General features: G+C 39.6%; 1 protein-coding gene across 1 annotated transcript; it reads left to right on the top strand.

Moving 5' to 3' along the window:
* The first annotated feature begins 1,200 nt into the window (after window positions 1–1,200).
* Window positions 1,201–2,047, top strand: LOC121983028 (uncharacterized protein At1g08160-like). The gene has a single exon (XM_042536014.1). The coding sequence runs from the start codon at window positions 1,230–1,232 to the stop codon at window positions 1,827–1,829; it is 600 nt and encodes a 199-aa protein (XP_042391948.1). The 5' UTR covers window positions 1,201–1,229; the 3' UTR covers window positions 1,830–2,047.
* Window positions 2,048–17,374: the final 15,327 nt, after the last annotated feature.

Raw genomic sequence — 17,374 nt, 5'->3', positions numbered from 1 at the left:
AGAGGATTTATATTCATTTTTAGACTTTTTATACTTGAAATATCATGGGCAATTAGGTAAGTATATTAGACTAGAGAGTGAAAATAAAGAATTTTTCCAATGGGGAGTGCATGCAAAGTTGTGTTTACCAATGGGGACTACATGTAAATTTTCCCTTCTGTTAATGTTTAAAAAATCATAATTCAAATCTATTTTTCTCTCTCTTCTTAATCTCACATGTAAAATTATTTAGATTCCGTATAATATTATTGTTTAATTTACCGAAAGGTAGCCGTGAGATAAAAGATGAAATTATTATCGTGTGACTCGACAGTTATTGGTATAAGTCAATGAAAATAACTTCTGTGTATAATAAATTGATCTCATCTTCCATTGTACCTCCTATATCTGCCCTTGGTTTTTCCCAGACTTATGATATCATGATAGAATATTTAAATTATCATCCAAATATTTATAGTTTAATCTCAGTTATAATATATTTGTAAGAATTTTTTTTAAAAATAGGGCACGGATTCAAAGAATGCTGGACTAGCCGCCACGTGTGCTTTTCAATTTATCCTGATAATCGATAAAAAATTTTTATAGGACTAAATTGATCATCCTAAAAATAATGAACGAGGATAGCTGAGATTATTATTATTATTATTCCTTCATCTGCCCCCTTTGTTGTTGTTTAATTTATCATTATATCATGGCCTACGCCAAGGGAACAACTTGTGCTTCAAGGCAAAAGGAAAAAAAAAACAAAAACAAAAAGGAAAATAACACTTGGAACTGATGTGAGATAAAGGATCACTTATAGCACAATCCACCAAGCAACTCAATTAATCCCCACTCCTACTTGATTGTTTCACTTAATTAGTTATAATTAAACCTAATTAGCTCTTTCAAATGTATTTAGTAGTTTTTAAGGTGGCAATTAACATTGCTTCTTGCATTGCATAACCTTTGTTCTTAGAGTAGGCACTAAGTATTCCAAAGCAAAAGCAAATCAAATACTTGCAATTAGAGAAAATTCATTATCTCAAAGAAAATATATTAAACAAATAAAATATATTAATAATTATTTTATTTTTAATAATAATAAAATATCACACATTCAATATTAGAATAAACTAAATTCCAATTTCGGGTTTAAGTTAAGGTTAAATCGGCCTTTCTCTTCAATTGCCTCGTTTCCGCGTCTATAAATAATCCACCGCAATTAGTGTTATACGAATCCAAAGCCCATGGCCGGTCCGGCAACCGCGCGGCCGTCGTCGCGGCCCAGCGTCCTCCGTTGCTTGGTCGTCGCCGTCCTCTTAATCGTCGTCCTCCTCGGCCTCGCCGTCCTCGTCTTCTGGCTCGCCGTCCGACCCAAGCCCCTGGAGTTCACCGTCGACGGCGCCCGCGTGCGCGGCTTCAACGTCTCCGGCCACGCGCTCGACGCCGCCTTCGACCTCACCCTGAGCGCCCACAACCGCAACCGCCGCGTGTCGGTGTACTACGACTCCCTGGAGGTGTCCGTGTGGCTCGACGAGCAGTCGGTGGCGGCGGCGGAGGCGGCGCCGTTCCACCAGCCGCGTCGGAACGTGACGACGCTGGTGGTGGCCCCCGCTGCCCGCGGCGCGCCCCTGCTCGCGGCTGTGGAGAAGAGCCTGAAGCGGGAGCGGTCCGGCGGCTGGCTGGGGCTCGAGGTGCGAGTGCGCGCCCGGATCAGGCTCAAGGTGGGCGCCATCAAGACGCGCCACTACGTCCTCTGGGCCTACTGCCCGTCGGTGATCGTGCGGTTCGCCGCATCGGCGCCGGCGCAGGAATTCAACAAGGTTTACTGCGACGTCGATATCTGATGACCCAATGCCTCAACGAGTGACCGCGCGCCGTCAATTTCCATCGTGTTCGTGTGCTAAATTATTGCGACATTGGCCTGCCATGATTGATTTTGTGTGTATGCTTTTTATCGTGTGTGTGTGTATGTGCTTATTAATTAAGACCTCTTGTTAGGCATAAATTTCATTTTTCACATTGCTCCCTGATATTTTATAAAATAAAATAAGTGAAAAAAAGTCATAGGAGTTTTTTTTTAAAATCATTAAGGTGGCATGTGTTGAAAAAATAATTTATCGGAGATATTTGGGAATTAATCTAATTTAAATTATACTGAATTAAATTTAATTTATCTGTCAAGATGATCTTAGTAGATAATCTCAGGCTACCAGCAGAGGTTGATTTTGTCAAATGTTGACCGCGGAGTGGCTGAGCGAGCAAAGTGTCCGATCAGCAAAGTCCAAGTGGTCGAGTCCGTACGGACGAGAAGCCATGCGAGCGAGTCTGAGCAGACGAGTGTCGAGCGGGCAAGTGGATGAATAAGCCGAGCGGCCTAATGTCCAGGGCGGTTGACAGGTCGAGCAATGGAGACTGCCGAACATCGAGTATCAGTGGATGAGTGGAGTAGAGCGACTGAGTGGACTAAAGGGTCGGGTGGGTAACTAGTAGATTGGCCGACCGAGAAGAGTGACCGGCCGGGCAAATCAGCCGAGCCACAGGGCTAGTAGAGCAGTCGAGTTACCTATCAAATCGAGTGACTAACCGAGCAGAGCAGCCGAAGGCAGAATGGTCGAGCGTGCGTATGGTCGGACGGGCGTGCAGCTGAGCGGACGAAGAAGCCGAGCGAGTGTGCGACCGGACGAACGTGCAGCCGAGAGGACAAAGAGGTCGAGCGAGTGTGCGGTCGGATGGGCGTGCATCCAAGCAGATGAAGAGGCCGAGCGAATGAGCGAACAGGCGGGCGGGCGAGCAGAGAAGTTGAGCGATTGAGTGATAACCATGATTTTGTTACACTATTTTGATTCATACATGCATGATTTGATGTCTTGTTTATACATGAAACTCATATTTACATCACATTTTTATGCATTGTATTTATTCTTGGATTTAATTTGAACCAAATTTGTGCTTGAATCGGAGTTCAAACAAGACGATCAAGCTTTAGAACAATTTGGACCGTCCATCTAAGATCAAGAGAGATATGAGCTTTACATCAAAGATCTACTCCATCTAAGCCTTGTGGAAGTAGATCACAACCATTAATGAAGATCCGGAGCTTTTGATCCAAATCTGATATGTTTGGACCGTTGATCAAGATAGAAGAATTCTGGACCATCCGATCATATTAGAAGTTTATTTAAAAGACATAAGAAGCTACAGTGATCTTGGAGCTCAGGCGTTTTCTCTTCTTGCGATTTTTCTAGTGTTCACCTTCTTCCCTGTTGCTCCCATTCACCATTCCAGATCCCAGAGCAAATCTTCTCCACTGACGGCGATCTCTGAGCTGCTAGCATTCATCATTCGAGGTCAGAGAGCAGCAAAGGGAAGTTCCCTAGTCTACTAGTTGGAGTTCTGTTCACTGACGCATTCCAGATCGAGGGAGGTTCTCGATCTGCAATTTTTGCTATCCAACAGAGCTTGAAGGGAGGTACCCAGGAGTTTCTGATGTCATTCCAATCCTCATTCCGCAGTGATACCTAGATCAATCCAATAAATCGATCAGGTTAAGCAATTTCAGAATTCAACCACTGTTCTTCGGGCGATGTGATTACCAGCCGATTGGAGCTTGAAGGGAGGTACCCAGGAGCCGTGAGCATCTTCTGATAATAGCTGGGAGCTTGGTTGAAGGGAGGTACCTAGGAGCATTTCTGTGTCACAACAGAGTGAGTGGAGTTTGATCTTAGGTTTGGAATGTGGAACGTATTTTGTTTTTGTTTACTTTCATTCTAATACCCTTGCTCAGATCTGATAATCTGAATAGTTTAGTTTGCATTGTTTCTTTTTGTTTTTAATTTGCTATTCCATTTATTGTAATTTGTTGAGCTTTGGTATTTGAGTTTAACAAACCCCTGTTCTGTTCTATGCAATTGATCCGCTACGATTGGAGAATTGATTGAAGTTTGTGTATCTGCAATTGCCATTGGAATCCCGATGCTAATACTTTTTGCTTGACTGCTGAATTTGAATGGATACTTAGGTGTTGAATTATTCTGATTTCAATTCTGAATTGGATGATAATCTGAATTGAAAAGCTTAAAATTTAGAAGATAAGTGCTTAGGTAGCTTCCTATCAATTGAATCTAGAATACACACACACTTATTAGTTATCCTTGGAAAAAAATATAACTTGGGACTCTTTTCTGTTGGTTGGTCCTAAGGAAAATCGTACAGGTTCCACTGTACAAAAATTTTATACAAGTGTCGAACCTTTCCTAAACAACCTATTGTGTTCTTTAGAAATTAAATTAGGAATCACAAACGGAACTTAACATTATTGATTCTAAATTTAACTTATCTGTTCTTAATGGTTTAGATTTGGATCGCAAACGATGTTTAACATTATTGATCCAAATTCACCTATGTTATAAATTCAATTAAATATTTATTTCAAAAATTGGCTCTCAGGTCAAACATGGCGAGGCACTTGACCTTCTTGAGTATGGGAGCATCCACCACTGCCTCGACAAAGCCTTTTAACGAAATTCAATATTTAATTTCCTAAAATAACATTAGATTTAACCAAAAAGAACAATCGAATCACAAGATCGAAAAAAAAAAAACACAATTTCGAATATCTAATTCAAAAATCTAGAATCATATGTCTCTTGTGTTTGGAATTCATATAAAGAAAAACTAGTATGATGCGGAAAATAATTACTAGTTATACCTTTCTTTGTATGCAATGACCTCTTGATCTTCTACCGTATTCCTCTTCTTATCTCGGACGTTGTATGTGCAACGATTTACAGAAATGAGAACCACCCAAACCCTTCTTCTTCTTCACCAAGTTTCGGCCATCAAAACTCCTCCAAGGATGTAGAGGTTCGACCACCACCACCAAGCTCCAAGGGATGCTAGAAACAAAATCTCCTTTCTCTCCTTCTTCTCCTAACTTGAATCGGCCACCAACAAGAGCTCCAAGAGAGGGATGAAACCGGCTACTAAAGAAGAAGAGAAGAGGAGAAGAGCAATGGCTAGGGTCGGCCACCAATAAGGAAGAGAGGGAGGAAAATAGAATAGAGTTAACACCCATGAAGGCCCCCCTACCCCCTCTTTTATAATCTTTGGTCTTGGCAAATAAGGAAAATTTAAATAAAACCTTCCTTATTTTCTTTGCCATGAAAAGGAAAATTTAATTGATTAAAATCAATTTCCTTTTCTTAATTATAATGGTCGGCCACCTCATAGCTCCAAACAAGGAAAGTTTTAATAACACAACAATTAAAACTTCCTAATTTGTTTCCGGAAATTTTAAATAAAAATTTCTCTATTAATTTTTCCCTTCATGGTTGGTTATAAAAAGAAATTTTATAAATTAAAATTTTTCTTTTAAACATGTGGATGATTTCCAAAAAGAAAAGTTATCTTTAAAATTAAAATCTCTTTTCAATCTACAAATAAGGAAAGATATCAAATGTTTTCTTAATCTTTTGTAGAAACTTATAAAAGGAAATATTTAATTTTAAACTCTCCTTTTAAATCATGAACATGATTATAAAAAAGGAAAGTTTTATCAAAATTAAAATCTTTCTTTCAATCTACAAATAAGAAAATATATCAAATCTTTTCTTAATCTTTTGTAGAAAGCTATAAAAGGAAAGATTTAAATTTTAAACTCTCTTTTAAAACCATGGAATCTACATAAGAAAATTTTAAAAATAAAAATCCTTTTAATTTTCTTAGGGTCGGCCACACCATGCTTGGGCTCTAAGCATTGGCCGGCCACCTACTTGGCTCATCCTATTGGTCTTGGTCGGCCCCTAGCTTGGGTTCCAAGGTAGCTTGGCCGACCCCATTAGGATGGGTATAGGTAGGTATAGGTAGGTATAATACTTTATAAATAAGAGGCTACGATAGGGACCGAGAGGAGAAATTAGTTTTGGTCTCCCAATGAAATTAAGCTTCCCGTGTTCACCCCGAACACCCAACTTAATTTCATCAATAATAATTCATACCACTAAAAAATTATTATTGAACTACCGCATCAATCTCAAATTATGTTTTGAGCTCCTTCTTATTATGAGTGTGTTAATCTCCCTGTGTTTAAGATGTTGAATGCCCACTAATTAAATGAGTTACTGACAACTCACTTTAATTAATTTCTTAGTCCAAGAGTAGTACCACTCAACCTTATCATCATGTCGGACTAAGTCCACCTGCAGGGTTTAACATGACAATCCTTATGAGCTCCTCTTGGGGGCATTATCAACCTAGATTACTAGAACACGATTTCCTTCTATAATCAACAACACACACTATTAGTAATATTATTTCCCAACTTATCGGGCCTATTGATTTATCGAGCTAAATCTCACCCTTTGATAAGTCAAAGAAATAAAAATACTAAATATATACGCTTGTTATTATATTAGGATTAAGAGCACACACTTCCATAATAATTAAGGTCTTGTTCTTTTATTAAGTTAGTATAAAAAGAACTTACCTTAAATGGTGCTACTTAATACACTTAGAGTGTACTAGTGTAATTTATTAGTCAAGATAAACTAATACCTAATTACACTACGACTATTCCAACGGTTTATTCCTTTCCATCTTAGTCGTGAGCTACTGTTTATAATTCATAAAGAACTGATAACATAATCTTCTGTGTGTGACACCACACATCATGTTATCTACAATATAAATTAATTGAACAACTACATTTAGCATATAAATATAGATATTGACTAATATGATTCTTATTTCTAAGTAAATGTTTATACAAAAAGCTAGGCTTTTAGTATACATTCCAACAATCTCCACTTATACTAAAAGACTATGCTGTCATACAACTGATTCACATCCCTTCTGTTGGAGTGTATACTGAAAGCCTAAGCTTTGTAAACATTCATTATGAATAAAAAATCACATTTGGTCAAATTGTCTACATTTAGTTGTAGTTGTTCAATTAATTTATACTGTAGATAACATAGTATGTGGTGTCACATGCAGAAGATGATGTTGTCAGTACCTTATAAATTATAAACAGTAGCTCACGACCAAAATGGAAAGGAACAAACCATTAGAAGGTCGTAGTGTAATTAGGTATCGTCTTATCTATATAATTACACTAGTACACTTAGAGTGTATTGAGTGGGACCATTTGAGGTCATTTTTTTATATTGACTTTATAAAGAAACAAAGACCTCGGTTATTATGGAAGTGTGTGTAATCTGATATAATAACAAGCACATATATTTGATATTTATTTCTTTAATTTATCAATGTGTGATATTTAGTTTGATGAATCAATAAGCCCGATAAGTTGAAATGGTATCACTTATAGTGTGTTGTTGATTATAGAAGGAAACCGTGTCCTAGAGATACTGGGTTGATAATGTCCCCAAGAGGAGCTCATGGGATTGTCATGTTAAACCCTATCGACATGATGATAAGGTTGGTGGTACTCTTGGACAGATATTAATTAAATGAGTTGTCGAACTCACTTAATTAGTGGACATTCGATATCTTAAACACAGGGAGACTAACACACTCATAATAAGAAGGAGCCAAAAAATGTAATTTGGGATTGGTGCGGTAGTTCAATGATAGTTCTTTAGTGGAATGAATTATCATTGATAAAATTAAGTTGTGTGTTCGGGGCGAACATGAGACCAAAACCAATTCCTCCTCTCGGTCCCTATCGTAGCCTCTTAGTTATAGAGTTCTATACCCACCTATACCCACCATCTATACCCACCCAATAGGGGCCGGCCAAGCTAGCTTGGGAAACAAGCTAGGGCCGGCCTAGGTATAAGATTGGGTGGCCGGCCCTAGCTTGAACCCAAGCTAGTAGGGCCGGCCAAAATAAATTAAAAAGAATTTTAATTTTAATTTTAATTTTTATTATGTGGAAGAAATAATTTATTAAAGAAAATTTAAATTAAATTATCTCTCTTGTAAAATTTACAAAAGATTAAAGAAAGAGATTAGATCTCTTTCCTTATTTGTAGATTGGTGAGATATTTTATTTTCTCTTTAAAAATTATTCACATGTTGTAAAATTAAAATTATAGAAATTTCTTTTATTAACCATGTAGAGATTTTTAAAGAGAAATTTTAATTTTAAAATTTCGGAAACAAATTAGGAAGTTTTAATTGTTGATTGAAACTTGTCCAATTTGTTCTCCAATGATGTGGTCGGCCAATGTAGATTTAATTGGGAAATTTTATTTTATTTTTCTCAATTAAATCATGTCAAGGAAATTGAGGAAATTTTATTGTAATTAAATTTCCTAATTTGCCTAGGCCAAGGAATATAAAAGAAGGGGAGAGGGTGCCTTCATGAGATAACATCTATTATTTCTCTCCCTCTTTTGTTCCTTGGTGTGGCCGGCCATCCTCTCCCTCTCTTCCTCTTGTGGTGGCCGAACCTCTCTCTCTCTCTTGGAGCTCTTGTGGTGGCCGGATACTACTTGGAGAAGAAGAAGAAGAAGGAGAAAGCTAGCATCTCTTGGAGCTTGGTTAGTATTTTGGTTTTTCTCCTTGGTGAAGTTTTCCTTTGTGGCCGAACCTTGCTTGGAGGAGAAGAAGGTGGTTGGTGGTTTCTCATCTCGGTAGATCGTTGCCCACACAACGTCCGAGGTTAGAAGAGGAATACGGTAGAAGATCAAGAGGTTTTTCTACAATGTATAACTAGTAATTTTTATTTCCGCATCATGCTAGTTATTTATGGAAATAATACCAAATACAAGAGGCTTACGTTCTAGAATTTCAAATATGTTTTTCGATGCTGTGTTCTTTTGTTTTTTCTTTTCCTTGTGATTTGATTGTTCTTTTTGGTTAACCTAAAGTTATTTTAGGAAATTAAATATTAGCTTTCTATAAAAGGTTTTGTCTAGTCGGTGGTGGTTGCTCCCATATCCAAGAAGGCCATGTGCCTCGCCCGTTGATACTGGGAACCGATTATGGAAATTAATATTTAATAGAATTAATAACTTAAGGTGATTTGGGTCGAGCGTGTTAAGTTCCGCAGAAGACCCAAGTCAAAACCTAAAAGAACGAATAGATTAAGTTTTGGATCAAGCGTGTTAAGTTCGCAGGCGATCCAAAATTTAATTTAAAAGAACACATGGTAGCTAGGAAAAGGTTCGGACCTTTGTACAAAATTTTTATACAATGGAACCTATAGGTTTTCGAGTAGCAACCAACAATTGGTATCAGAGCTAGGGTTTTGCCTCTGTGTATTTGGTATTAGTTTAATTATGCATATGTCATACATAATTTAGGCGGGTTAATAGTAGGATGTGCTAACTTTGTGGATGCAGATCCAACTATTATGGCTTTTAGTTATTATGTGTGTGATTGGACCCTGGACATGTCAAGGGCATTTATATGTGTGCATGATTGTATTAAAATACAGAAGGAGTTGTATTTATTAGGTTTTATTTTTGATCTAGATACATGTACATTCCTTTTATGGAATATAGGATCAAAATGTAAAATTCTATTTATGTCGCGGATCGAATCTTGCAAAGCGTGGAACCTTCTAAGGACCAGAGGCGCAGCGGAACTAGGAGCAAGATGGATGCGACAGCTAGACCCGGTGGCGGTGGCCAAATATGGCAGCAGCTTGGGATGACAACACACGGAGGACAACTAGAGATAAAAGCCATAATAGTTGAAAATTAGATTTTCTATTTATTGCTTTTATATTGTGCTGTGTGTATGTGTTAGTTTACATGCTTAGTAGGCTAGCATAGTTAAAATTCCTCATTTATAAATAACTAAGTGGGAGAGGGATTTTTAAATAAATCCCATGGTCTCCATTACTGGTTTGTAAGTGATGCAAACAAGCTTGCGCGTTGGCTCTTAGTGCCTTCCTCCATAACGGATGAGCTTGTTTGTGGATCACTAGAACAGACTTCCATTTTTGGATGACTATAGGAAGTTAATTAAGAGCGTGTGATCTTCCCCAACGGAAGAGGCATAATCTTATTAATGGACTTAGTGTCAAGTAATGGTATACACTTAGACACACCTAATAGTATACTCCCCATCGGAGTCACTGCTATTATTTGTGTGACCAAAAGATACCAACTATTAATTCTATTTGTCAAAAAGTTAGGTTGACAAGATAATAAAATTAATGGGTTAAAACCCTCCTTTTACAAATGTTGAATTTGTATACGTCCACACTAACGTGGCATACAAAATTCACAGTGTTTTGAGGTGTTGGTTAATTTAAAATAGTATTGTTTGAGGAATCAATATTATTCTAAATTTAGAGTTCTGACCAAAAGTTATTTGTGATTCTTAGGATGTCTTTCAACCCACTGTCCATCATACTTCAACAGAATAGACTTACTGGACCAAACTACATAGATTGGAAAAGAAACCTGGACATTGTTCTTACTGCTGAAAGCTATAAATTTGTACTGACTGAGTAGTGCCCTGATGCACCTACTGGTGAATCTACCCAAGAGGAGATTGAATATCATAGGAAATGGGTAAAAGGAGATGAGATGGCGCGGTGTTACATTATGGCTTCAATGTCAAATGTATTGCAACATCAAGATTTACCAACTGCTGATGATATTATGAACAATCTCAAGGAACTCTTTAGTCATCAGGATAGGGCTTCAGGCAAGAAGCCATGAGAAAGATAATGACACCACCATGCAAGAGGGTACTCCTGTAAGGATCATATCCTAAAGATGATGGCTTATCCGAACGAGATAGATCCTTGGAGGAGAAATTGATGGGAAACCGGATCGATATGATCCTCCAAACGCTACCTAGAAGTTTTGAGCAGTTTCCCGAACTATAATATGAATAAGAGGGTTTATTCATTAGCGGAACTATTAACTGAGAAGGATTATTTCGTCACAATGCTTAAATTCACTATGTGAAAATGGTTCTACTTCTAAACCGAAGGAAAGAAGAACAAGAAACAAGCTGGTTCAAGAAAGAAAGTGAATAAATCTCAGTCTGGGATTTAAAGCCGGAATGAAGAAGCCAAGGGCAAGTGCTTCATCTGTAAGCGGGCAGGACATTGGAAGGCGGATCGTCCTCGTAGGAACCAAAACAAAGGTATATCTCATGCTCTAGTTGTTGAAACATGTTTAACGGTGTTATCTACCAGCACTGGTGTGTAGATACGGGAGCCATGTCTGCAATTCCTTGCAGGGGTTCTAGGAAACCCGACGACTATCTGAAGGAGAAATTACCGTCTACATGGGCAATGCTACTAAGGTGGCAGCTGTTGCAGTGGGAGACGTCTACTTATCTTTTAGTAGAAATAGAAATTTGATTTTAAGAAATTGTCTTTATGTACCCAGTTTTAGAAAGAATTTAATTTCAGTTTCTAAACTGTTTTTAGATGGATATTCAGTTTCTTTCAGTAACGATGTAGTTATTAAAAGAAATAAAGTGATTATCTGTTCTGGTACATTAGTTGGCAATTTGTATACTTTAAATCCAATTTCTTCCACAAAGCAAAACATGAAAATTTATAACTCATCTTCTAACTCTAATAAGAGAAAAGAACCTTCGGAAATGAACCAAGCATATCTTTGGCATCTAAGGTTTGGTCATATTAACTTAAGTAGGATTCAGAGGCTTATAGCCGATGGACTTTTGAGTTCATTTGAGTTGGAAAATTTTCCAACCTGTGAATCTTGCTTGGAAGGTAAAATGACCAAGAGGCCGTTCAAGGCCAAGGGGTATAGAGCCAAAGAAGTGTTAGAGTTGGTCCACTCTGATTTGTGTGGTCCTATGTCCGAGCAAGAGGAGGTTTTGAATATTTTGTCTCTTTCATAGACGATTATTCAAGATATGGATACATTTACCTAATGCGCCAGTCCGAGTGCTTTGATAAGTTCAAAGAATATAAGGCGATGTGGAGAAACGACTAGGTAAAGTATCAAGACACTACTGTCAGATCGTGGTGGCGAATACCTCTTAGGAGAGTTTAGGAATTACTTATCGAGGCCGGGATTCAATCCCAATTGTTCACACTGGAACACCCCAGAATGGTGTGGCAGCGAAGGAATAGGACTCTTATGGAGATGGTTAGATCAATGATGAGTTATTCAATTACCAAATTCGTTTTGGGGATATGCTCTGGAAACAAGTATGTTCCGAACTTAGTACCTTCTAAATCGTTTCTTCTACTCCCATAGAATTGTGGAATGGGCGAAAGCCCGATCTAAGACATATTCGGATTTGGGGTAGTCCAAGACATGTCTGAAACCAGATCTTGATAAGTTAGAATCCGTACAGAGTGCGATTTGTAGGATATCCCAAAGGAACGAAAGGTGGTTTATTTTATAGTCCTAAAGACCAGAAGGTCATTGTTAGCACCAATGCCCGCTTTTAGAAGAAGACTATATAATGGATCACAAGCCCAGAGCAAAGTTGTTTTAGAAGAACTTAGAGAGGACATGTCTACTTCAGTACCAACAGTACAAGATGAAGTACCACAAGAGACTGCAACACGTGTTGCACATGATACACAACCACAGACAGTGCCTCGTCGTAGTGGGAGGGTTGTGAGGCAGCCTGAAAGATTAATGTTTCTGGGAGAGTCTTCGGACTTGATCCCGGGTAAACATGAACCTGATCCACGAACATATGACGAAGCACTCCAAGATATAGATGCAGCATCTTGGCAAAAGGTAATGAATTCTGAAATAGAGTCTATGTACTCTAATAAGGTCTGAGAGCTTGTAGAACCACCTGATGGTGTAAAAGTCATTGGATGCAAGTGGATCTACAAAAGGAAAAGAGGGATAGACGGGAAGGTAGAAACCTTCAAAGCTAGGCTTGTTGCGAAAGGGTACACTCAGAAAGAGGGAATCGATTATGAGGAGACTTTTTCACCAGTGGCCATGCTTAAGTCTATCCGGATACTCTTATCCATTGCTGCTCATATGGATTATGAGATTTGGCAAATGGATGTCAAGACAGCTTTCCTTAATGGAAGTCTTGAAGAGAACATCCATATGAAGCAACCAGAAGGGTTCATTGAAAAGGGCAAAGAACATCTAGTGTGTAAGCTCAATCGGTCCATTTATAGACTGAAGCAAGCTTCAAGATCTTGGAACATCCGGTTTAATGAAGTAATCCAGTCATATGGATTTATTCAGTGTCCGGATGAGTCTTGTGTATACAAGAAGTGTAACGGAAACGTGGTGGTATTTCTTGTACTATACGTAGATGATATTTTGTTAATTGGCAACAATGTCAAGGTATTATCAGACGTAAGGGTATGGTTGTCCAAACAATTTGATATGAAGGACTTAGGAGAGTGTGCACACATTCTTGGGATCAAAGTTATAAGGGATCGTAAGAAAAGAATGTTGTGTCTGTCCCAAGCTTCATATATAGATACAATCCTTGCTCGTTTTAGCATGCAGGATTCCAAGAAAGGTTTCCTACCTTTTAGACATGGAGTAGCTCTATCTAAAGAGATGTCTCCAAAGACGTCAAAAGAGATAGAGGACATGAAAGCAGTTCCTTATGCTTCGGCTGTAGGAAGCCTTATGTATGCAATGCTATATACGAGACCTGATATTTGTTTTGCCGTGGGCATGGTCAGCAGATATCAGAGTAACCCTGGACAAGGACATTGGACTGCGGTAAAGCATATATTAAAGTACCTGAGAAGGACTAGAGATTATATGCTAGTTTACCAAGCAGACGATTTGCTCCCTGTGGGTTACACGGATTCAGATTTCCAATCAGATAGGGACAACAGTAAGTCTACATCAGGCTATGTGTTTACTTTAGGAGGTGGAGTCATTTCATGGAGGAGTGTTAAGCAGAAATGCGTTTCGGACTCAACCATGGAAGCTGAGTATGTAGCAGCCTCTGAGGCAGCTAAAGAAGCAGTATGGCTCAGGAACTTTCTAATGGACTTAGATGTGATTCCTGGTTTGCCCAAAATCATCACAATTTATTGTGATAATAGCGGTGCAGTTGCAAACTCGAAGGAACCACGAGCCCATAAGGCAAGTAAACATATAGAGCGCAAGTACCACCTGATACGAGATATCGTGAAGCGAGGAGAAGTTGTCATCGCCAAGATTGCATCAGCAGATAACCTGGCAGATCCTTTCACTAAGGCCCTTCCGGCGAAAGCTTTTGATCGGCATGTGGAGGGAATGGGAATCAGATGTATGGTAGAAGATATGGCAGCTTAGTCATTAGTATAAGTGGGAGATTGTTGGAGTGTATACTGAAAGCCTAAGCTTTGTAAACATTCATTATGAATAAAAAATCACATTTGGTCAAATTGTCTACATTTAGTTGTAGTTGTTCAATTAATTTATACTGTAGATAACATAGTATGTGGTGTCACATGCAGAAGATGATGTTGTCAGTACCTTATAAATTATAAACAGTAGCTCACGACCAAAATGGAAAGGAACAAACCATTAGAAGGTCGTAGTGTAATTAGGTATCAGTTTATCTTGACTGTATAATTACACTAGTACACTTAGAGTGTATTGAGTAGGACCATTTGAGGTCATTTTTTTTATACTGACTTTATAAAGAAACAAAGACCTCGGTTATTATGGAAGTGTGTGCTCTTAATCCTGATATAATAACAAGCACATATATTTGATATTTATTTATTTAATTTATCAATGGGTGAGATTTAGTTTGATGAATCAATAAGCCCGATAAGTTGGGAAATGGTATCACTTATAGTGTGTGTTGTTGATTATAGAAGGAAACTGTGTCCTAGATATACTAGGTTGATAATGTCCCCAAGAGGAGCTCATAAGGATTGTCATGTTAAACCCTGCAGGTGGACTTAGTCCGACATGACGATAAGGTTAAGTGGTACTACTCTTGGACTTAGATATTAATTAAATGAGTTGTCAGTAACTCACTTAATTAGTGGACATTCGATATCTTAAACACAGGGAGACTAACACACTCATAATAAGAAGGAGCCAAAAAATGTAATTTGGGATTGGTGCGGTAGTTCAATGATAGTTCTTTAGTGGAATGAATTATCATTGATAAAATTAAGTTGTGTGTTCGGGGCGAGCACGGGATGCTTAATTTTATCGGGAGACCAATGTTGGTGCAACATCCCTCAGGTCAAGGTTGACCTGTTTGACCAAGCTGAGTCTTGGTTTGGGTTTAGATGTTTGACAATAAGATGTTAATTGAAGAAGAGTCAAGTAGGTCAAGGTTGACCGGATATTTGACTGGGAAGTCCTAACTGGGATGTTAGGCAGAAGGAAGTCCTAGTGAGTGAAGCTAGGCAGAATGAAAGTCCTGGTGAGTGAAGCCAGGCAGAAGGAAAATCCTGGTGAGTGAAGCCAGGTGAAAGTCCTAGTGAGTGAAGCTAGGCAGTATGAAAGTCCTGGTGAGTGAAGCCAGGCAGATAGAAAGTCCTAGTGAGTGAAGCTAGGCAGAATGAAAGTCCTGGTGAGTGAAGCCAGGCAGAAGGAAAATCCTGGTGAGTGAAGCCAGGTGAAAGTCCTAGTGAGTGAAGCTAGGCAATATGAAAGTCCTGGTGAGTGAAGCCAGGCAGAAGGAAAATCCTGGTGAGTGAAGCCAGGTGAAAGTCCTAGTGAGTGAAGCTAAGCAGTATGAAAGTCCTGGTGAGTGAAGCCAGGCAGATGGAAAACCCTAGTGAATGAAGCTAGGTGGAAGCCCTGGTGAGTGAAGCCAGGCAAGGGAAAATCCAGATGGATCGAGGGTGGACATCCGGTGGAAGTCCAAGTAGGTCGAAGGAGTGAATACTTGGCACGACGAGAAAAGTCCAAGTGGGTCAAAGGGATTGACCGACACTTGGTGGGAAGTCCTGGCAGTCAAGGGTGACCAGATGCTAGGCATGATGTACCAACAGTCAAGGTTGACCGGATGTTGGTTTGGGAGTCTTGGAACTTGGTTTTGGGCAAAACCGAGTGTTGGATCGACTGATCGATCCAGAGTGATCGATCGGTGGATCGATCCAGGCTTCTGCTCGCGAGAGATGCCTGGATCGATCCAGATGTCCCAATCGATCGGTGGATCGTTTGGGGCTTCTGCTTCGGCGATAACCGGATCGATCCGTGGATCGATCCAGCGCTTGCGAGAAGCACTGGATCAATCCATGGATCGATCCAAAGCCTCCCGATCGATTGGGAACATTCGAATCGATCGGGATCCGACCGTTGGCGTCGATAAAGGCGTGCGATGGCTGCGGCATCTTTTCACCGATTCATTCCAGCTCTCTCGTCGGCTCCTCCACAGCACTTACAAAGCTCAAATCGCCAGTTCTTGAAGGATCTTGGAGGCTCTCCAAGTCAAGAGGCGAATCAAAGCCAAGAAGAGAAGCTAGGGCTAGGGTTTTGTACTCATTGTAAGCTTGTAAGCTTGTATTTCTTGTATCCTTTCCCTCTCTTCTTGTATTGAGTCTTGTAGGGCTTCTCCGCCCTTGGTAGTTACCATAAAGGAGAGTTTTTACTAGTGGAGGGTGTGTGCGTTGGTGTGGATCCTTGGATTAGTCACCTCTTGTGAGGTGGATACCAAGTAAACCAACCGTGTTAGCGTGTGTGATTGTTTCTGTTATTTTCCGCTGCATATCCTTGAAGAAACAAGCAACGCCGAGCACCGAGAGAACGCGACGAGCTATTCACCCCCCCCCCCCCCTCTAGCTACTTTTGGTCCTAACAAGTGGTATCAGAGCGAGGCCGCTCTTCACCGGAATCACTGCCGGAAGGGTCAAGCATAACAAGAAAAGCTAGAGGGTGAAGAAGTTGAAGCAAATTCATCAAAAGTCAAAGATTTCAAGAAGCTCAACTTCAAGATGCAATTCCAAGATGGACTTGGATTTGACACAAGGGTGGCTCCACCGTACACTTCCACGAGCTTCGATTCTTGGAAATCAAGAATCGAAAACTTTCTTATGATGGAGATAGAGCAATGGTTTGCTCTAATGGAAGGCTTCAAGGCTCCAAGAAATTCAAAGGGCAAAGTTCTCAAGAGGAACAAGTGGAGCCAAGAGCAAGTCCAAAGGTGCGAGGCCAATGACAAAGTGATCAAGCTTGTGGTCAATTTATTGCCAAGCACCATCCTTTGCAAAATTGGAGAATTTGAAGATGCAAAGGAATTATGGAGCAAATTGGCCAAGCTTCATGAAGAGATCCCCTCCACTGCACAAGATCATGAAGAATCCAGAGAGGGTGACTCTTTGGAGCAAGACCAAGACCAAGAGGAGGACTCCGAGATTGAGAGATGCTCAACCTCCGAAGAAGAGAAAATCCAAGAAGCTTCATCCTCAAGGGAATGCACCGAAGGGAACAAGGAGGGAGTATACTCCTTGTTTCATATTCAAGATGATGAAGCCTCCACCGCTAGGATTGAGGGGGAGCAATCCTTGGTGACACCGGATCAAGAAGAA

Source organism: Zingiber officinale, chromosome 5A (genome assembly GCF_018446385.1).
Source record: "Zingiber officinale cultivar Zhangliang chromosome 5A, Zo_v1.1, whole genome shotgun sequence".
Lineage (NCBI taxonomy): Eukaryota > Viridiplantae > Streptophyta > Magnoliopsida > Zingiberales > Zingiberaceae > Zingiber > Zingiber officinale.
The sequence above is the reverse complement of the archived record's forward strand: the minus strand, read 5'-3'. Positions and strand labels throughout refer to the sequence as shown.

Bases quoted from the DNA above. Each gene is read 5' to 3' on its own strand.
- LOC121983028 (XM_042536014.1), top strand. From the start codon at position 1,230: ATGGCCGGTCCGGCAACCGCGCGGCCGTCGTCGCGGCCCAGCGTCCTC.